Source organism: Pelodiscus sinensis, chromosome 19, assembly GCF_049634645.1.
Source record: "Pelodiscus sinensis isolate JC-2024 chromosome 19, ASM4963464v1, whole genome shotgun sequence".
Taxonomy (NCBI): Eukaryota; Metazoa; Chordata; order Testudines; family Trionychidae; genus Pelodiscus; species Pelodiscus sinensis.
The window spans coordinates 10645295-10667922 of NC_134729.1; the positions used below are offsets into that span (position 1 = coordinate 10645295).

Consider the following 22628-nt stretch of genomic DNA (forward strand, 5'->3'; position numbering starts at 1 on the left):
TCTCAAACAACCCCCCCACTAATGCAACATTCAGGGTGCATGGCAAGGGTTTTAACAGTATTTTAAAGAAAGAAAAAATGTGTAAGATGCTACATTAAGTGTGGCATTAGGTGTCTAACTCTACTGTAAATGAAAGAAGCAAAGTATCTTCCAAACATTGAATCTATTCTCTCTTTTACTGCTTTGCAATGTGTAAAGGCCTGGACGGTCCGGAAGGTTTTTTTTCTGCTGGGGTTGGTGGGGTTTTTTTGGTTTTGTTTTGTTTTTGTAGTACAGGCAGTCCCCGGGTTACATGGATCCGACTTACATCGGATCCCTACTTACAAACGGGGTGAGGCAACCCCGCACTAGCTGCTTCCCCCCAGCAGACCAGGGAGACGTGGAGCGGCTTTTCTCAGCAGACACTTCAGCTTGAGAATAAAGGACTGAGGGAAGTGAGGTGTGGGAGAATAAAACTGAGCTCTGGAGAAATGTTTGGCTAGAGTTTCCCCTACAATATGTACCAGTTCCGACTTACATACAAGTTCAGCTTAAGAACAAACCTACAGTCCCTATCTTGTACGTAACCCGGGGACTGCCTGTACTGTGCTCTGTTGAACATAAGAACGGCCATACTGGGTCAGACCAATGGTCCATCCAGCCCAGGATCCTGTCTGCTGACAGTGGCAAATACCAGATGCCCCAGAGGGAGGGAACACAACCTGTAATCCTCATTTGATCCCTCTCTTGTCAACCACGTCCAAAATATTCTGTCTGATTTTTCCTTGGTTTTGCTGGAGGACTCACGGGTGACCCCAGAAATGAGGAGCTTTGTGTTAAAGTAACAGTCGGAATAAATATCACTGTCTCTTAGTCAATCAGGATTCTTTCTTCCTATGCGTGGTGTTCTCATCTGCCCATTTCCCCACTCTTAGTAGACATGACCTGAACTTGTAATATTAAAACCCGACACAGCTCTCTCCAGTGTAGGGATGTTAAATTGCAGTTTTATCAGCTAATCAAGTGGTCAATGGAATTTCCATCGACTCGTCGATGGGGGGCACTCACGATCCCCACTGTGGTTCTGCAGTTTAAATGTAGTAGGAGCTGGGCACGCAGCAGCTACTCCCGCTGCAGCTCTGCATTTTGCATGTAGCAAGAGCCCTGAAGAAGTGGGCTGTGCTCATGATACTGTCTACATGTTTTGTTAGTCTTTAAGGTGCTGCTAGAGGACTATTCGTTGCTTTTTAAGTTTTTCTAGTTACAGACTAACTCGGCTCCCGCTCTGAAGCTTTTGTACATTTAAAATGAAGAGCTACAGTGGGGTTAACTTGCGCCGATTCCAGGATGCTGCAGCTCTGCTCCCTCCCCCACACTGTGGAGACGGTGCTGGGGGGAATTGGTAGTCAACTCAACTACCCAGTAAGCATCCCTACTTCAGTCTCTCGCCACATCACAGAGGAACAAAGGGAGCACACTCATTTTCCCCTCTTGAAGAATGGGCAGAGAGAGGCAAAGAATGGGCAGAGAGAGGCAACTTTAATGTTTTCTGTGGCTAGAACATAACCCCTCTGGGATTTCTTGATGGAAGTGCTGCTTGGTAGCTACTCCCCAGCTGCTTCACATCTGGCAGCTTCTGCTAAAGCTGCCAAAGCATTAACTTGATTTGTGATCCCTGCCTTGCTGGTTACTTGTGGATTGCTGGAGCTTGATGCTGGGTTTGCCATAGCAATGCAACTTCAAAAGCCAGTGCAATGCCACAGGTTATGGAGAGCCATTGAGGAGGCTAGAAGTAATGTGGTAACTGGCCCTAGGAATGCAGTAGAGTGATGAGACATTTCAAGTGAGACGAAACTCCTCCCAAAAACTTCAACTAGCATCGCTGGCCTATTGTTAGTCACCTGTCAGAAACCCTACAAACCCGCTTGGAATTTGAGATCAGGCATCCAGCTGGGAGTCAGGAGACCTGCTATGCCACTGGCTGCTCATGCGCCAGTCACCTCTTGTCTCCTTGCCTCCATTTGCCCATGTGCTAAATATGGATGACAATACCGACCGTTGTAAAGTGTGCTGACATCTTAAGATGTAAAGCCCCTCTAAATACCTACAGTTAATAGAATTTGGTTGGCGTTTTTGGGGGTGCAATTTAGAACTGGAGTTTTTGACAAAGTTAACTCTTAGATGCCCTCTCCCTTCTTACTCAAAATGATTGATCAGCTCCTCAGGGAGAGGAGGGATGCATGATGAATAGAATCCCACCCGGGCAAACACAGGGTTCTGGGTTGATTTGTGATCCCCATGTGCTTCTCAGAAATCTACAGGAAGCAGTGGATCAGCACCCTGTTAATGGGTATCAGTCCGATGGAGCAGGTGCCCACATGTGGTCTGACTTGCATCTCTTTGGCTGATGCTGTCCTTTTAATGCTATTGCCCCACAGCAAATAAAGATCAAGAGACTTGGTTGCCTTAATGCTCTGCTCCTGACAATGCTTCATACCCAATCCTCTTGCAGCTGTTGATATTGCAAGCAGAGGAGGGGGGTGAATTGTGAATCAACCTGCTGACAGGGGCTTGGAAAACTTCCGGTGTTTGCTCCTAGAAGAGAGGCCTTGATTTTGGCAAATCAAAGGGACACTCTCTCAGTTTTTTTAAAGGTGCAGCAAACAGAGATCTTTTCCTCCTTGTTTCTTCCCCTTGCAATAGTTTAAAGCAAACTCCACTTTTCACTATTCTGCTTCCTTGCCACTCAGACAAAAAACGTGATTTAAGTCATTTTTTTCTGTTCATATAATCCCTTTCACTTTCAGGTGTTTAGTACAGGTCGTACCTCCAAAATCCAGGACTCTCTGGTCCTGCTGCTGGACCACAGATGCTCCTGGAGCAGAGAGCCAGAGAGCCTAAGGGCAGGCAGGCCAGCCGGGCAGGACATCAGAGCCAGCAGCCCAGCTTGGGGTAGTGTTGGATCGGGGCTGGAGCCCTGTTGCTTCCCCTGGCTGTGCGAGGTTGGAACCACAGCCCTGCAGCTTTCCTCAACTACATGGGGCAAGGGGCCGGAGCCGCAGCCTGTGCTGCCCAGGGAGCCAGCAGTAGCTGGGCAAGAAGCACAGCCAGGTTGGGGGGGGGTGAGGCAGGGTTGCCTGTTGGGGCAGCCCTGCCAGCAGCAGACAGGCTTGGGGGCCAGTGGCAGTAGACCTCCTCTAGTCTGGCAAACTGTCCCGATGATGCTGGACCCGAGAGTTCCAACCTGTAGCAATGGCTGGTGTCCAAACACCACTGGTGATGCACAGTCTTAAGCCAGCTGTGTGCACTTTAAAAGAAAATATTTCCATGTTTCTGTAGGTCACATAAAAGCTTGTCGTTATCACGTATAAAATGTTGGGCCCTGTGTCAATGTCTGCTTCATACCTTCTTCGGGTCAGGGATTGTCTCTTGCTTGTGTCTGCAGCTTGCCTGCCACAGTGGGGTCTGATTCTTGACTGGTGCTGTAATACATATCTCTACCTCGCCTGTAGTGGTGCTGCTGCTCTGTTGATGTGATGGGAAGGTTAGCATGTAATTACTCCTCAGATCCAGATGGGGGTGTTTGGAGTCATTCGTGTGTACGCAAAGAGGGGGCTGTTGGCTGTTTGATGCCAAACAGATGGTTTTTGAGGTATTCTATTTTCAGTGAGGCCCGATCTTGGCCATGGTATTTAGCAGGGAAAGCAACTCCCGAAGCAGGAGCCCAGCTCGATAAGCATTTATGTAAACTGTAGAGACAGGCCTGGTGGTGGGTTTTTTGTTTTGTTTTGTTTTGTTTTGTTCTAACATTGCAGCTCAATCTTGCTTTTGACTGTCTGCATTGCTGGAAATCATTTGCTCCACAGAAAGCAGGATGCAGGGGAGGCTGAAGCTGGGGAATGGACACAGCTGCCTAATACCAAAATACAGTCACACTAGAATTCTGACATCTTACAGTGCCTTTGAGGACAGTGTCTCCACAGGCACGAGGACTGCCCCTATTTCAGGGCCCATCTCTGTTGGCTCTGTCTTGTTCTGGTTTTCATGCCCCCTGAAGGAGCTTGCTACCTGGTGAAACTGACAACTGATTGGCTGAGCGCATGTGCATCTTGGGAGGCATCTTAATTAGGGATGTTAAAGACTAGTTGTCTATCTGATAAGCACTTGCTTGTCAGTTTTTTGACTAGTTGATTCCCCCCTCCCCTCTTGCTGCCTCAGAGAGAGGCAGCCAAATGTTGGGGGGGAAGGGAACTTCAAAGTGGCTGCCACCTCTGCGCGTTTCAGAGGGGCAGTGGAGGCTGGAGTCAGTGGGGGACTCTGGACCCCCCCCCCCCACCCTGGGCTCCATGGCTTTGAAATGCACAAGAGCCCCTGCTGGGGACTCTTGTGCATTTCAAAGCAGGCATCTGCCTGCAGCCTAGTCAGCAGGGGTTCTCGTACATTTCAAAGGAGGAATGTGGAAGTGCCTATCCACTAGTCAATGGAAATTCCATCGACTAGTCAATTAACCGCATTTTAACATCCATAATCTTAACCCGCTGCTCTGCCTCAGGAGAGACCTCCCTCCTCTGCATGTGTCCTTGAGCCAGTCCTCTCCTGTCAGCAGTTGAGGTAGTGAGGCAGGCAACCTTTTCTCTTGCTTTGCCATGCCCATCTATCTGGTGCCTGCTGAAATCACCCTCAGTATAGGTGTGCTTATTTTTCAGGTTGTAAATCTGGTCAGCCTAGGGAGGAAGGATAGTTCAGTGGTGGCTGGTGCAACTGGGAATTTTGAAAACCCAGATTTGATTTCCTGCTCTGCTGCTCACTTCCTGCATGACCTTGGTTAAGTCACTTAGACTATCTGTACAGACAGGGAACTGAGGGTATGTCTATACTTGCACCCTCTTTTGAGAGAGGGATGCAAATGAAGACATTCAAAATTGCAAATGAAGCTGGGATTTAAATATCATAGAATACTAGGACCGGAAGGGACCTCGAGAGATCGAGTCCAGTCCCCTGCCCCCGTGGCAGAACCAAGTACTATCTAGACCATCCCTGATAGACATTTATCCAACCTCCTCTTAAATATCTCCAGAGATTGGGATTCTACAACCTCCCTGGGCAATTTATTCCAGTGTTTGACCCCCCTGACAGTTAGGAACTTTTTCCTGATGTCCAACCTAACCCTCCCTTGCTGCAGTTTAAGCCCATTGCTTCTTGTTCTATCCTCAGAGGCCAAGATGAACAGGTTTTCTCCTTCCTCCTTATGACACCCTTTTAGATATCTGAAAACGACTATCATGTCCCCTCTAGTCTTCTCTTTTCTAAACTAAACAAACCCAATTCTTTCAGCCTTCCGTCATAGCTCAGACCTTTAATCATTCTTGTTGCTCTTCTCTGGACCCTCTCCAATTTTTCCACATCTTTCTTGAAATGCGGTGCCCAGAACTGGATACAATATTCCAACTGAGGTGCAACCTAACCAGCGCAGAATAGAGCGGAAGAATGACTTCTTGTGTCTTGCTCACAACATACCTGTTAATGCATCCCAGAATCATGTTTGCTTTTTTTGCAACAGCATCACACTGCTGACTCATATTCAGCTTGTGGTCCACTATAATCCCTAAGCGCATTATATCCTGCGCTTCATTTGCACATTCGCGTTATTTCAAAATAACAGATGTGGTTAAGACGCGGTTATTTCGAGAGAAAACCCTTCTCTCAAAATAACCCTTATTCCTCTGTATGAGGAATAAGGGTTATTTTGAGAGAAGGGTTTTCTCTCGAAATAACCACATCTTAACAACTGTCTGTTATTTCGACATAGTGCTATTTTGAAATAGCACCATAATGCAAATATGCAAATGAACCATGGGATATTTAAATCCTGGCTTTATTTGCAATTTCGATTGTCTTCATTTGCATCCCTCTCTCGAAAGAGGATGCAAGTGTAGACATACCCTGAGACACACTGGGGATAATGGCTGTGCCCGGGACTGTGAGGATGAATAAACATTGTGAAATGCACAGGTACCATAGTAATGGGGCCAGCAAAGTACCATAGATGTCTCCCTATCCCCTGTATACCATAGAGTTCAGGACTTTCTCTACAATCAATTAAGCAACATTTTCCTCTTGTTGGAAAATGTCTCACTAAGACTTGTGCTAGGGATTCCATGATGGCTGCCCTCTACAGCAGGAATGGGGAACCTCAGGCCCAGAGGCTGGATGCATCCTCTGGCTTGCCTGGATCTGGCTCCTGAGGCTCCTAGCATTGGGGAGCTCGCACCTACTGAGGGACTGGAGCACAGAAAATCTACTAGCTTGGGCCCCACTAGGCTCTGTTGTGTGAGGGGAAAGTGGGGGGTGTCTTTCTCCTTCAGTCACGGGCCATGTCAGTGAGGGTTTGGGGTATGTTTTGTTTGTTTGTTTGTTTTGGCTTCTCACTTGTGTGTGACCCTGACTTGAGTTTTTCCGTGGATCATCAGCCCCCGACCCAAAAAAGATTCCCCACCCCTGCTCTATCGAGTCACATAGCCGTGCTTTGCTCCCAGACTCGGCCAAGATAAACACCTGTTGCTCGCTATAAACTGAAAGCCTGCACTGCTATTAAATAAACATCATAAAGCACAGTTTAAAAGCTGCCACTGCCACTTGGTTTCCTGCTAATTTGAGGCAAAATCAAGCTCTGCTGTCCTTTGCAATAACTGCAGGGCAGTTTAAGGAACTGAATTAATGACGTACTTGGGAGTCAGATATGAAATAAAAAATCAAAAAAAGAAGCTTAAATTGAGGCACCAAAATAAGTGGACTGGCTTTTGAAAGCATTCAGCACATTGGGTTGTGAGCCTGCTGGGTGAAGAATTCTGGCCTCTGCTCCTGTAAACTTTGCACATGATATTTTGTGCTGCTAGAAAGATGGGTTGCAAATCTAAGGGCAAAATTTTGCTTGCTTAATCTGGGGTAATTACTAGAGATAATGGAATTGCTTCAAATTTAGCAAGGTGTAAATGAGAGGAGAACGTGGATGTAAAAATAAAGACTCACGATAGCACAGGACAATTTCACGGGAAAGGAGTCGGGTCTTAAGGAGCAGATGGCATGACCGTGATTGTGAAATGCTCAGAGAAATCAGAGAAGCTACAAAAGCAGAATGTGTAGTGATAATAATAATGAGTGACTCCAACTAGCCTCAGATTGACTGGGTAACTGTCCCCTTAAAGAATGATGCAGAGAGAAATTTCTACACACCATAAATGACAGCCTCTTGGAGCAGCTAATCCTGGGAACCCTCAAGGGGAGAGGCAGTTCTTGATTTAGTCCTAAATGGATCACAGGATCTGGTTCAAGAGGTGACTATATCTGAGCTACTTTGTAGTAATGATCATAGTCTAGGTAAATCTAACATTCTTGTAGGGGAGGAAATACCAAACAATCCCACTGCTGTAATGTTTAACTTAAAAAAGGGGAACTACGCAAGAATGAGAACGCTGGTTTGACATTAAAAGAAGTGGCCACAAGGGTTACACACCTGCAAGCAACTGGGGACTGCTTAAAACATTGTAAGAGGCTCAGGCTAACTGTACATCCCAAATCACATAAGGCTATCAGAGGATCAGAAAAATGCCATCATGGCTAAATGGCAGGGTTTTGAAGGTTGTTAGAGGCTATAGGTATGTCTGACTGCCATTAAAAAGCTACAACTGGCCTTTGTAACTGAGTTGGGCTAAGGGGCTGTTTAACTGCAGTATAGATATTCAGGCTTGGGGTAGAGTCTGGGATCTGGAACCTTGCAAGGTGGGAGAGTCCCAGAGCTCTGGAAAGCCTGAGCCGGGAAGTCTAAACCACAGCTAAACAGCTCCACAAGCCTGAATTGTGTGAGCCTGTCAGCTGGCACAGGCTGGCTGCAGTACAGACATACCCAGAAAGGTGTCCTTTAAAATTTGAAGTCAAATCCTAGTGAGGATAATAGGAAGGAGCACAAACTCTGGCAGGGTAAGTGTGGAAGTACAATAAGACAGGGCAAGAAAGAATTTGAGAAGCAACTTGCTAAAGATGCAAAAACTAATACGATTTTTTTTTAACTACAGCAGAAGTAGGAAGCATCTCAAAAAGGCAGTTTGGGGGCAGGGTCACTAGACAGCCAAGAGTCTAAGGAAACTTAAAAAACAACAAATAGTCGAGCAGCACCTTAGAGACTAACAAAACATAGATGGTATCATGAGCTTTCATGAGCACAGCCCACTTCTTCAGATGAGTAGAGTTATTAAAGATCCAGTTCCTAAATAAATAGGAGATGGCGGGGGCAGAGAAAAAATAAAGGAAATAAATAGTCAGTTAGTTTCCATGCTACATGAAGCTGATAGAGAAGGTACTAATTGTTCTTAAAAACTGCCCAAACAATGGGTACTTATATCATTAGAATATGGAATGTAGCAGGTCATCCAGCCAATGTCACGCTACATTCCACCTACTAGGTTACATCTAGACTGCAAGCTTCTTTCGGAATAAGCTTTTCCGGAAGAAATCTTATTTTGAAAGAATAGTAATAGAAATGTAGCCGTGTTAGTCTGGTGTAGCTGAAGCAAAATGCAGGACTATGTAGCACTTTAAAGACTAACAAGATGGTTTATTAGATGATGAGCTTTCGTGGGCCAGACCCACTTCCTCAGATCAAACCGCTTTGATCTGAGGAAGTGGGTCTGGCCCACGAAAGCTCATCATCTAATAAACCATCTTGTTAGTCTTTAAAGTGCTACATTGTCCTGCATTTTGAAAGGATTTTCCTCTCTGGGCTTCCCCAACTGCGGGGAGCGGGAGGTGTGGGTGAAAGATAGATGGAACCCACATCCCCATCCATGCCCCAGAACACCATGCCACCCAGTATATCAACCGCAAGAGATATTTTTCTATGGTCCTGCAGGCCTTGGTCGGCCACCACAGACAGTTCAGTGACATTTTCGTTGGCAGGTTGGGGAGGGAGCACGACATCTGTGTCTTCCACAACTCCAACCTCTACCAGAAGCTGGGGGCTGGCACTTTCTTCCCTGAGTGCGTCAGGGTCGGGGATGTGGAGATGCCATTGTGCATCATGGGGAATGTGGCCCTCTTGCCGTGGCTTATCATAGAACCATAGAATTGGAAGAGACCTCAGAAGGTCATTAAGTCCAGCCCCCTGCTCTAGGCAGGACCAATCCCAACTAAATCAACCTGGCCAGGGCTTTGTCAAGCCGAGACTTAAATACCTCTAGGGATGGATACTCCACTACTTGCCTAGGTAGCCCATTCCAATGCTTCACTACCCTCCTAGTGAAATAGTTTTTCCTAATATCCAACCTGGATCTATATACATATAGGCTACGTCTACACTGGCCCCTCTTCCGGAAGGGGCATGTAAATTTCAGCAGTCATCGTAGGGAAATCCGCGGGGGATTTAAATATCCCCCGCGGCATTTAAATAAAAATGTCCGCCGCTTTTTTCCGGCTTTTAAAAAAGCCGGAAAAGAGCGTCTAGACTGGCCCCGATCCTCCGGAAAAAGTGCCCTTTTCCGGAGGCTCTTATTCTTACTTCAAAGAATAAGAGCCTCCGGAAAAGGGCACTTTTTCCGGAGGATCGGGGCCAGTCTAGACGCTCTTTTCCGGCTTTTTTAAAAGCCGGAAAAAAGCGGCGGACATTTTTATTTAAATGCCGCGGGGGATATTTAAATCCCCCGCGGATTTCCCTACGACGACTCGTGAAATTTACATGCCCCTTCCGGAAGAGGGGCCAGTGTAGACGTAGCCATACTGGCCACCTGGACCCAAGCAGGGACTGTTTCAATGCCCATCTGGGCAGGGCCCACATCCAGGTGGAGTGTGCTTTTGGGCGCTTGAAGGCATGGTTCAGGTGCCTCCTGACCTGCCTCTGTCGGGGAGCACAGCATCCCCCAAGCAGTCTCAGCCTGTTGTGTTCTCTACAACATCTTTCTGGGATGGGGGGCAGAGGCCGGCTGGGAGGGATGGGCCTTTGAGCAGCCACGCACAGCTGCCATCCACCAAGCCCATCAACTGAGGGTACACATCTAGGAGGCCCTGAGGGAGAGTTTCTCTGAAGGACCCCAGTAACACTCCCCAGGGCCTCCCATCTAGAGGCCTGTGCCTTGCCCCTCTGGCTTTCCCACAACAACCCCTCCCTTCCCTGTACAGTCAATAAAAACACGTTTTGTGTTCAAAAAAATTACTTTGTTTTTTTGTGATTAAAAGCTGGGGAGAAGGGGGGGGGCAGAGAACCTGGATATGGGGAGGGAGGATGTGGGGGCCTGAGAACCTTGGAAGGGGGAGGAGAGGCGTGCACCATCCTGGCCTGGGGCAGAGATCTTGGCCCCCCTGGAGGTATGGGGTGAGGAGGAGACCCGCCAGGATCTCCGCTCCAGATTGCGCAATGCCGACATATATGGCCGAAAGCCTCCCACACTGGGAGGGTATGTCTACACTACCACCCTAGTTCGAAGGAGGGTGGTTAATGTAGGCAACCATAGTTGCAAATGAAGCCCGGGATTTGAATTTCCCGGGCTTCACTTGCATGTTGCCGGGCGCCGCCATTTTTAAATGTCCGCTAGTTCGGACTCCGTGCCCGCGGCTACACGCGGCACGGACTAGGTAGTTCGGATTAGGCTTCCTATTCCGAACTACCTGTACTCCTTCCACGAGGAGTACAGGTAGTTCGGAATAGGAAGCCTAATCCGAACTACCTAGTCCGTGCCGCGTGTAGCCGCGGGCACGGAGTCCGAACTAGCGGACATTTAAAAATGGCGGCGCCCGGCATCATGCAAGTGAAGCCCGGGAAATTCAAATCCCAGGCTTCATTTGCAACTCTGGTTGCCTACATTAACCACCCTCCTTCGAACTAGGGTGGTAGTGTAGACATACCCGGAGTGACCAGACAGCCAACCCAGGATAAGGGACCCTTTGAAGGTAGGGAGGTGGGGTTGGTTCTGCAGTGAATTAGGGGATATGGCATTTGCCTGGGGAGTAGGTTTAAAACAAACAAAAGGAAGTTTTTCTTCACACAGTGCACAGTCAACCTGTGGAACTCCTTGCCAGAAGATATTGTAAGGACCAGGACTTTAACAGGGTTCAAAAAAAACCTAGATACATTCCTGGAGGTTAGGTCCATCAAAGGCTGTTAGTGAGGATGGGTAGGAATGGTGTCCTTAGCGTCCTTTTGTCACAGTCTGGAAATGAATGACCAGAGAGGGATCACTTGATGATTCCCTGTTCTGTTTGCTCCCTCTGGAGCATCTGGCATTGGCCACTGTTGTAAGACAGGATGCTGGGCTAGATGGATCTTTGGTCTGACCCAGTATGGCCTTTCTTCTGCTCTTGTATGAGAGAAATGGTGTGGAAAAAAGTGAATAGAGAAGTGTTGTTTATCTTTACTACAATACAAAAAACGGGTCATCCAATTAAATCAGTAGGCAGCAGGTTTAATACAAATAAGAGTAATTTCTTTTTCAATCAATGCACAATTAACCTGAGGACCTCATTGCCAGGGAATGTTGTCATGCCCAAGAGTATAAATTGTTTTAAAAAAAGAACTGGATAAGGATATGGAGGAAAGGCCCATCAATAGTTATTGGCCAAGATGGTCAGGGAGGGGACCAATGTTCTCTCTAATCTTTTCCATCCATGTGTGGATTTTTCCCATCCATGTGCAGAATAAATTTGTATGTGCACTAATGTATGTGTGAATGTGCACCACTAGCAGAACCAAAAAAACTAACTCTGGCCATTTTGCTAATCAGCTGGGTGCCATTTAAATCTCTCTTGAGTGGCTGCACAAGCGCAGCACTTACAGGGAACACTGCATCTAGCCTTGTATCCTGTCTCTGACGGTGGCCAGGACCAGAGCTTCAGAAGCAGTGAACAGAACATGGCTCTTGGGAAGATCCAGGCCTGTCTTCCACCCCCAACTTCAGCTGTCAGAAGTGTAGAGTTAGCGTGAGCATGGGATTCCATCTAGTGTTCCCTGTAATCTGTGCACTTGTGCGGCCACTCAGGAGAGATTCAAAGGCCACCCACAGCCGGCAGCATGTGTTTCTATGGTGGTGCACATCTGCACATGCTTTGGGTTCCAGCCAGGGTTCCAGTGATGCTCAGCACGCCCTGTTGGAGCCAGATCTTCCAAAGAACTCTGCTCCCCCTCTCCCTCCATTTGGGAACCTAGATTAAGTGGCTAAAGGGAAAGGCAGAGTGATAAGTGCTTTGAAAGCATGATTGCAGGACCAGATTTTCAAGAGCTCTTTGTAACAGTTAGTGAATTAAACTTCAACCCTTTGAGCTAGGTCAGTGTCACCAGCTCCATTTTACGGAGGGAAAAATTGAGGCACAGAGAGGGAAAGGGACTTGATCAAGTCAAAACCAGAAGCCCTGACCTCCAGTCCTGCACTTTAGCCCTATGCTCATCCTTTCCTTGCACCACAGGAACTGTCTGCCTAGGGTCAGAGGGCAGGATTCTGGGCTAGATGCAGCATTAGTTCAACCCAGCATGGCTGTTCTTACATAAAGATCCCAGCACAAGTCTTCTCTGTATTGTCTCTTCTCAAACACCCTCCTCACCTGCACTGGCTGATGATTCTACTGCTCTTGGTTGCTTTTGCTAACTAACAGTAACTTTCTTTTCTCCTGTTTTAATGGATGGACTTTCAGAACTAACCTGGGTGTCTAAAGCTCTTCCTCCTTCTACCCTGCTGCTATTTCAAATGCGCACACAGGGGATGGGAAAATAACTCTCCCTGCCAGTATATGTCTGGGACAAGTGCCATCCACCTGCCAAGATATAGATCACTGCAAGTTCCCAAACACCTCCAGCATGCTGTAAATCTAGCCCCTTCGTCCGATCTCACATACCATGTTTGTAGAGACTGTGCGTGTATGACATGGGCCAGATTCTGCTGTCACTTTTACTGGTGTAAATCTAGCGCAGTCCCAGTGGCTCCAGTGGATTTGCAGTGGAGTATCCGAGATCATAATGTGGTCTTTGCTTTTCCATGTGTGGGCTGAGCCCAGAGGTAGGAGAAACAAATCTGAGTCAGAGTAAGGCATGCTATTGTGAACCCCGAGTGAATGGGGTCCAAAATTGTGCTGTATAAGGTGGAGCAGATTAGAGAGCTGTCTGCTTTGGACACAATACCTGGGCTTTTGCTGTGAGCTCCCCCTTATGCAGCAGAGGGGCCGTTTCAGGTGGACATACTCAAGGAGTACCTGATGGCCATGCACATACTTGGACCAGATCTATACTACACCTGGAAGGTCTGCTTAAGGTATGCAATTTCAGCTATGTAAGTAACTTAGCTGGAGTCAAAGTACCTTAAGTCAACCAGTGGGAGGTTGATGGGAGAAATACTCCCGTTGACTTTCTTTACTTCTCGTGACAGCGAGGAGTACTGTCGCTGACGGGGGTGCCCTCAGCACTTGATTTAGTGGGTCTTTACTAGACTCAATAAATTGAACCCTGGAAGATCAATTGCCAGAGCATCTGGTAAGTGGAGACGCAACCTTAAGCCTTGTCTTGACAATTTGTGTTGACACTCATGGATTCTGGGTTCTGCTTCCAGCATACACTGAGCTACAGCTGCCTGAATCTTCACCACATGCTATGCCCTCCTCTGCTGGCCAGCTGTTCCCCAAATAAACACAAGCTTCAGGGGGTAGCTGAGTTAGTCTATAAAGTGCTACCAGACCATTTGTTGTTTAAATTTATCCAAATAAACACAGTTGGGGCAGCCCATGGCTTCCTGGGGGTGTTGGCTCTCTGCCCCCTGGTGCGCACTGCTCCAGACACTGTGTGATCCAGTCTCCAAGTTAAAGCCATAGCTCCATGTTAAAGCCCTAGAATCCCAGCCATCCCTGGATTCTGTCCTTGTCTAGGATTCATATTCTGCTTACTGAGCATGCTGGCTGGGCCCAGCAGCCAATTTCTGTTGGAAGCCCATGTACCCTTCTAAAGCATGTGTTCTGCTTTCTCCATCTTGGGGAGCAGCCATGTGTCCTAGTGATTAGAGTGGGGGAGCCATGGAAGTTGGGAGATCCAGGTTCTGTTTTTGACCCAACTACTAACAGTCTGTGAGACCATGGGGGGGGATGTTTTGTGCCTCCATTTTCCCCTCTGAGAAATGAGAGTAATGAGACTGACTCACCATTTGTGAAATGCTTTGAGATTTTCTAAGGAAAAATGCTCCCTAGGTGAAATTCCATTTTGGGGGCAGCTGGCTCCTTCCCAGCCACCTGTTTGTCCTTCGTAGTCACCAGCCCGAACTTTGGAGTCTGAGTCATAGTGACAGCTATGGCTGGAAAACCACAGTCCATCTGTGCGGGAATGGGATGTGCCATTTGCACCAGAACAGCTTCTACCCTACCTCGCTGGCAGTCTCTTGAATAATTACTGTAGTAGTTCAGGGCAGCGATACAGTAAATTCAGGGTTTAGTGGTGTGGCTCCTGTTCCATCAGTGATGATAAACGTTTGGCTGCATGTGTTTTCGTGTGCTCCCTCAGTATATCGTGCCCGCTCTGCACAGGTAGCTAGCATAAAAGATTTCATGAGAGCCCCCAAAGACCATAGACTCAGATCAGATACAAAGGCACCCGAGTCAGGTTTATTGTTGAATGAAGTATGTTACTAGTTGTCAGTAGCTAAATGGCCTTTGAGTCCCTATGTATTTGTACCCGGGACAATGGAGGCAGCTCAGTTGATAGTATGGATTTCACTATCGCCCCCCAGGCCAGCAAAAGAATTAAGTAGAGGTACCCCAATGTTTATAGACAGAAATGAACGATCTATGATGCACACTGTGGCTACACAGGTAGGAATAAGAGATCCTCCGGAATAGGGCTTTATTCCGGAGGATCGCGCCAGTCTGGATGCTCTTTTCCGGCTTTTCCCCAAGCCGGAAAAAAAGCAGCGGCCATGTTTATTTAAGTCCCGCGGGGGATATTTAAATCCCCCGCGCATTTCCCTATTCCAAAGTTAGAAATTAGCATGCCTCTTCCGAAGAAGGGGCCAGTGTAGACATAGCCAGCCTGTATGTATTAACTTACACGTTAATGGCATGTTTGGTACCATCCCTTGTACTTTCCTCCAAAGCATTCACTACCCACTGTTAATGCTTTTACTTTTGTTGTTTCAAACTAGTTTGTCCTGTACTCAGCTGGGTGTCCCTGTACCATCCGGGTGGAACATATTTACATACTTCATGTGCTTTTAGCAGTGCTAGCAGTTCTAGTGCCGAGAAACACTGACTTGCAGACAAACGTTTGCTTTTGACAGGGCCTGTCTCTTTCTCATATTATAACTCTTGCTTACTTTGGTTTAAGCACCTTTGGTTTTGGGCTCTTTCTCCTACAATTACAGCAAGCAAAGTTTTAGGCCCTGGGCTTATGATAGGTTTGATTATTGGCAAGTTAATAATTGCTCATGTCCCTCCTGTGCTGAGGCCAAAGCAGGTGGTTTGATTTCAGATGGTGCAGGCTGCTTGCTAATTAGCTCCAAGAGGGCTCTGTGATTGGGGATCTCTAGGGAAAAGTTGTGCAAGAGGAGAAGTAACTACATGTGCCTGATTGATCCTGCTAACAACCTTTTATCCCCTCTCAAGGCTGGGGTTCTGGAACCTGCACACACCTGAGGCTTTCCACCACATGCTGTTGTCTCTGTCTTCCAGGGGGAACATATTAGTCCTGTTTTGAGGTTCTTGCAAGAATGCTGAGGCAGTTAGTCTAGCCCCGGGATGAACTTGCTCTGTATCCAGACTGGTGAGCCCTCTGCGTGCAGCGTAACCCAGCCCGGCTGGTTACAGCTTGCCGCCATTCCTCTGAAGCACACCGTTATTTAGCAGGGGTGTCCCTTACCTTTCTGTGACCAGCAGGCTGCTCCGCTGTCCCTCTGCTTTGCTCCTGAGCATGCTGTCTGTCCTTTCTCTGCCCCATCCGGGCCTGCAGGGTCCTGGTGGTTTGAGAGCGATTTCTTCCAATCACTGGCTGATATCCAAGCTCTCCCGGCCCCCTTCTGATGTGTACTAAGCCCTCCCACTCTGTCTCTTGCATCTGGAGCCCCGTTTGTATTTTCAGATGTTGACTGGCTCAGCAGTATCCTGTTTGGAGGGCATTGGAGTCTTTGTGCCCTCTCGTTTCCAGAGTTTAGAGCTATATGATAAACCGTCCTAGCCTCTAGAGTGCAGCTTCTATTAATACACCTGCTTGGACCCAGGCCTTGCGATCAGCTGAGAGAGCAGAACACAGGCTGCCTGCTCCCTGCAAGTAGGCGTGGAGCGATGGTTTCACTGAGAGGCTTTCTCCCCTTCTGTTGGTGGATGTTCCTGGGTGGGGGGTTCACAGGGTGAGTGGGGAGGTTAGGGTAGAAAGGATGAGTTACAAACACACTTGGATCGTGTGCACCTCAGTGCCATTGTGAGACAATATGTTTGTATTGTTCTTCTTGAGGTTAAACCCCTTCAGTCCGTGCCTCCGACCCCTGAAGCACAGATTTCTGTGTGTTGAGACAAGTTGTTCACATGTTGCATCTGACACAGGCCCTGGCCCATTTCTTTCCCAGCTTCTCCTGGAGGCAGTTTTCAGGAATCAACAAGTTCAGGAATTTGTCACCTTCTCCATCTCTTAAATGCAAAGTGAAAATAATCCCAAGAGTCTCTCACCAGGGAGAGCAGCAGGCAATATCACACTCTGAATTCTGCAGATACCCAGAACTCTGCGGACAGCTGGGGGAGCCTTAACTGGACCCCTCCCCATGCAGCTGTGAACTTTGAACTATTTAATAATAATTAATGATACAATGGGCAATGAGCAGAAGCAGCAGCAGGAGGAGAGAGACTGTGGCTAGTTTTTTATCCTGTAATGTTTGCAAGTGCATTTAAGGCCTGATTTTTTTTTTTTTTTTGGAGGCACGGAGCACCTGAAAGTCTGGTTGGAGTCAGTGGGAGCTGAGGGCAGATTCAAAGCCAGGTTCTAAAACCTTTCCGCCTAATAAATTGGCTTCTTCTTAGTTGTGTGCAACCAGAGCAGTGATAGGCAAGCAAGACGAGTGAGTGGGCTGCATGGGTGGCCCTTTTCATCTCAGTGGGTCACATGACTATTGGTGGGCAACCTGCAGCCCTCAGCCCACGGGGGTTCCACTTCCCCCCCATTCCCCTTCCGCATGCCATGCCCCTTTTGTGCACTGGGGCACCGGAGCCCTGCACTTCCTGAGTGCCATGAATCTACTGGTTAGTGCTACGTCCTTGATTTTTTTCCCCTCTTCCCTCCAGCTGATTCACAGGGCTCCGAAAGTGCTGGGAGGAGGGGATGAGTAGGACGCGTGGAGCTCCAATGCCCCATTGCGTGAGAGGCATGTGGGGAAGGGGCAGATGGGGTGCGTGGGCTGCAGATGGAATCCCAGTGGGTTGCATGAGGTGCATGGGCCATAGGTTGCCCACCACTGAACTAGCGGCTCCAACTGAGATCAGGGCCTCATTGTGCTAAACCATGTACAGCCCGAGGCCAGGTTTGCACTTCTGTCAGCGTAACTGTGTCACTCAAGAGGATGAGTCCACACCCTGAGCAGTGCAGTTACACTGGCCTCTAGCCCCTGGTGTCGACAGCATTGTGTCAACAGGAGGGTTTCTCCCGTTGCCATAGCTACCGCCTCACGGTTAACGGTGGCAGGAGAAGCACTCTCATTGGCGCAGCAGTGTCTCCACTGGAGTTAGGTTTGCCAACTTTCTAATTGCACAAAACTGAGCACCCTTGCCCCAATCTATGCCCTGTGCTTTCCCAAGGTGCACCTCCCACTCACTTCATTTCCCCTGCCCTGCATTGCTTGCCCTCCTCCACCCTCCTTGCTTTCCCTGGGCTGGTGCAGGCGGTTGGGTGTGGGAGGGTGTGCGGCTCTGGGGTGGAGCAAGGGATGAGAGGCTCCAGGAGAGAGTGAGTATGGAAGAGGGCTCAGGTTTGGGTGTGGGAGGGGTTTTAGGGTGTGGGCTTGGCTGGGCAACACTCACTTCAGGCAGCTCCTAGAAGCACCTGGCATGTACAGCTCCTAAGCTTAGAGGACCGAGGACTCTATGCTCTGCCTACCCCTGCAGCTCCAGTTGGCTACTATTCCTGCCAATGGGAGCTGCAGAGCCAGCGTTGGGGATGGGCGTAGCACACAGAGTTTGAGAGGGGGCAGCGCCTATGAGCCAGATGTGCCAGTTGTTTCCTGGAGCCAGGGAACCTGCCTTTGATCCGTGGTGTCGCTGACCAGACTTTTAGTGGCCCAATCAGCACTGCTGAGCAGAGCTGCCAGTGTCCCTTTTCAAAAACTAGATACCTGGCAATCCTAACCAAAGTGCTACAACAGCACAGCTGTGCCAGTGTAGATCAGCCTGGAATAAAGACCCCTCCTCTTCCCAGGTAGTCTATAGACCAGGCACATGGAGGGAGGGAAGACAGAGGTTTGCAGATCGGAAGTGACTTGCCCAGGATTATGGAGTAGGCTGGTGTCAGAGCAAGGAATAGATCCCAAGTCTCCTGAGGCCAGTTCTTGATTGCTGATGTCAAAGCATCCAGGGGAGAGTGAACAGGCCTGACCTCTGGACTTCCTGCTCTGCTCGCTGCTGGCGAGGCCTTTTTTGGTTCAAGGCTATTGGGAATCCTTTCTTCAGCTACCAAATACGGAAGCTCCTGCAGTAACCCCTTGCTGTGTTCCAAGGAGACCTGCCGAGATTTTCCCTGTGCTCTCTCCACCATGCGCACTGCCTTTGTCATGGGTAGGAACACACCTAGTTCCAAGGGTCAGGCTTCTTTTCGTTGACTTTACTTGGAGTTGCACCTCTGAAATCTCAGGAATAAACTTCATTCTGCTGTAATTTTGTATCCTCTCCCCTCCACCTTGGGGACCCCCAAGCACACCCGGAGGAAGAGATAGATCTTTGTTATCTAAAACAGGGCCAGGGAATCTTTTTTGGGTGGGGGGGGGGGCACTGGCCCATGGAGAAATCAGTCAGGGGCCGCACACAAAACCCTCCTATTGATATGGCACCTGACTGAGGAGAAAGACACTCCCCACATTTCCCTCACACAACAAAACCTATGGGGGCCCATCCAGGTGGGCTGGAGTGCCAGCGCAGGCTCCCCAATACAGGGGAGACCCTGAGCCTTTTGGGGACCGGATCCAGACAGGTTGGGGGCCGCATCTGGCCCCTGGGCCTGAGGTTCCCCACCGTTGATCTAAAACATGTAACTACAGGTTAAACCTCTCTAGCCCGCCACTCTGGTCCAGCATGTTAGTGAGCCGGATACCCACTTCTCATGGGTGTGGCCAAATTTCCCACAGTCCCATAAAGTTTGTTTTCAGCCACCAGTCCTTGCTCTCAGTGCCCAATTACAAGGGGCAGGCAGGGTGCCTGGGCCTGGGGCAGGCAAGGAGCCGCTCCAGCTCCCATTAGTTAACCCTAACTGGCAAGCCTGATTCACGAAGGGTGAGGCTCACTGGTTAACCAGCTAGACCTCCCATCCCTAATCACTGCCCAAGTGTCATGTCCCACACCCTTAAGAGTAAGAGGCAAATACTTCCTCTTTGGGGAGAAATCCCTGCTCAGGCTTAGCTTTATGAAAATGCTTTTCTGCTTAATCCAGGAGTCAACATCGTGTGTGTTAGCAGCACCAGAACCCTAGTGGAAATGTTTTGTCTGCTGGCTTGGGCGTTTTTAAGCGCCATCTCGTCTAACCCTGCTCAGAGGAGGTCTAAGCAGCCCAGTGATAAAATGCCAGGGACAGCCCACCTCTGCCCCAGTGTTCCCACTGTTGGCACTGGTGGAGTTGTCAAGGTGTTAGCAGTGGTATTTCTGTATGATTTCCTTGCCAAAAGCGAGGCTCTAATCCGGAATGGGGTGGGGGGAGGTAAGAGGTGGCTAGTGGGCCGGATCCAGCCTGCCAAGCCACCAGATCTGACCCACGGCCATTTCCCTGCACCCTTAGGCAGAGAGCAGTTCATGCTTTAAACAGCTGGCTGTTCTGGAGGCTTCGCACACTGCAAAATCTCTCTGCTCTCATATTGGCTAGTTTCCTGCCAATAGGAGCCAAGAAATTTTGCTGGGGGCAGGGGAGCGTGTGAAGCCACCCTCTCTCCCCCTTCCCCAATGCCCGAGGCAGAGCCACGGGGTGCAGTCAGCCCACGAGCCTGGGACTGCAGCAGACAGCCTGCCTCAGGCTCCTGCAGGGCTGCTGGCTGGGAGCCACCTAGGTAAGTGCCTCCCAGCCAGAGCCCATCTCTGGCACCCCATCCCCTCTCTCCCCTCCAACTACCTACCCCAGGCCACCACCCAAGTTCTCTGTACCCCATTCCCTCCTCCCAGACCCTGTACCCCCTCCTAACCCCCCTCCTACAGACCAGAATCCTCTCCTGCATCCATACCCCCTCCTGGACCCTGAACCCCAAGCCGCTGCCCCAGATCACAACCCCTGCCTTCATCCAAACGCCCTCGCAGACCCCACACCACGTCCTGCACCCCAGTCCCCTACCTCAAGCTCTTGCTGCACCCAACCTCCATCCCAGACCCCACACCCTCTCCACAGAGAAGTGTGGCCCTTGACCACTTGCCAAAATCTTTGAGTGGCCCTCCATTAAAAATTATTGCCCACCCCTGCCCTAACTTGTCAGTACAAAGCTTCTTAGGCTTTGATTTGCTGGGGATGGGGGGTGTTAAGGACAGGTGAGGTGAGAATAGGGGTCCATCCAGTACTGGGTTATGTCTCTGATAGTGGCCAGTGCTAGCTGCTTCACATGGTATAATGTGTCTATCCCAGGGTCTCTCTCACTTCATTGCACTGCAGCCTCCGTCTGACAATAGAGATTATTACATCACCCCTGGAAAGGGGACCAAATCTGAGCCCGGAAGCCAGGGGTGGGAGGTGTCTTCAGCCCTGATCAGTGAGGCTTGGACTACCCCAGGCTCCAGCAAGCTAATGCCAGCCCTGGCAACCCCATTAAAACAGGGTTGTAACCCACTTTGGGGATTCTGAACCACAGGTTGAGGACTGCTGGTCTATGCCACATCCACCATTTCCTGTAATGCCATTTCCTTTTAGCGAGGCTGGAGATATTTGTGAACACAATGAGCAGCTTTTGCCTTTGAGTGGGAGGATTTATAGTAGCCAGTGTAATTTCAGAGGCAACTTTTATAAATGCCTAGTTATGTATTTTAAAACTCTTGGCCCTCTTGTCTCAATTATATCCTGCAGCAGAGAGTTTCACAGGTGAATTATGCATGCCATTCTTTTAAGTAGCAGAAGAAGTCCATCAGTCTCTTGGGTTGATTCAAACAAAACCATTACAGAGTACTGCAGGGGAGAGATGGCTGTTTAGTTCATATCATGCTCGTTGTTATACAGATAGAGCCTCTTTCCTGACTGTGCCCTCTGCACGTGGTGATAATACTGACAAATAGATGTCACAGGAACACAAACTCTTGCTGATGTGAGATTAGCACCTGATCCGCTCCTGGATGCTTCCGGACACAGAGGCTTGTGCCAGGCGGGGTACATTGTAGCCTGCAGTAGCTCATTTATCAGGGGTGGTGTGAAGTCTTGATGTGACTGACAAATCCCAGCATTCTGTGTTTATCTCCCAGAGCAATGGCAGTGCCTTAAAAAGCCCCTGGTAGGAGCTGCTTGTGAGGAGCTGGGTGCAGTTTTATATTTAGCTGGGTAGGGTAGCAGTTCACCTCCCTGTGCTATCGGATTACGCCTCGGAATCAGCCTGCAGAGCAGACCTCGGCCGGCCGAGCTGGGTCCCGTTGGAGGGGCGGCCTCTGGAATCCTCCCAGAGCAAGGGGAGATCTTGCTGAGCCTTGGAGAAGTATCTCCCTTAGGAATCCACTGACTGGGACAGCCAGGGCAGAGCTGCAGGGTTGAGTCCCTGGCCCCTGGCTCCGCACGCTCCCAGCGTTTGCTTGGAAGACTTGTGGAAAGGCATGGACATGAATGCGGTGCCCCTGGAGGGGGGCCAACCCCACCAGATGGGTCTCAACGGCATCGGGCTGAAGCGTCACCCCAAGGCCAAGAAATCTAAAAAGGCTGTTCTTTTCTTTGAGGTGGAGATCCTGGACGCCAAGACCAGGGACAAGCTGTGCTTCCTGGATAAGGTAGGCTTGTGCCCGGGGGGCTGGGAGTGGGGGTGGCTGCTGCAGTTGCTGTAAAGATGCCTCTTGAATCATTTGTCCATGGGGACTGGGGGGCGAGGGCCCTTCCAGAGTGAAGCATGCTCTCCTCTCCCTTAAAGCTCCCAGGTTCAGAGACCTCCTCTATCCCCCAGCGGCAGCCCCAAGGTGTGGTCGGAAGTGAGGAGTGCCCAGGCCTGGCACCGTACAGCCAGGGGATTTGGCCACCTTGTCCCAGCAGCTGGAAGATCCTCTGGTGCACAAAAGCCTTTGTCTTTGTCCCCATTCTGTGCCTTCAGAGGTGCGTGTGGCCTCTATTTGGGGCCTGGGTTGGGCCCGCCACCTTGCTGCCCAGGGACTGGGGTCTTGGTGTGTTCAGAGCGAGTCAGCAGGAATAGGGACAGACTTTCCAACAGCCATTGCTGTGCTGGAGCTGAGGCCTCGGGGGATGCCGCCTGAGAGCCCTTTGCAGGCTGGCAGTCGTTAGTGCGCTGTGACTG

General features: G+C 49.4%; 1 protein-coding gene across 4 annotated transcripts in view; it reads left to right on the forward strand.

Annotated features, from left to right (window-relative positions):
- The window catches only part of TECR (trans-2,3-enoyl-CoA reductase), a 55640-nt gene that overhangs the window by 13428 nt on the left and 19584 nt on the right, over positions 1-22628 (forward strand). For 2 of the 4 annotated variants that reach the window (XM_075902247.1, XM_075902248.1), the window contains exon 2: positions 22063-22113. In XM_075902247.1, the coding sequence (XP_075758362.1) occupies positions 22063-22113 (51 nt within the window). The other 2 variants (XM_075902249.1, XM_075902246.1) reach the window with 2 other exon arrangements.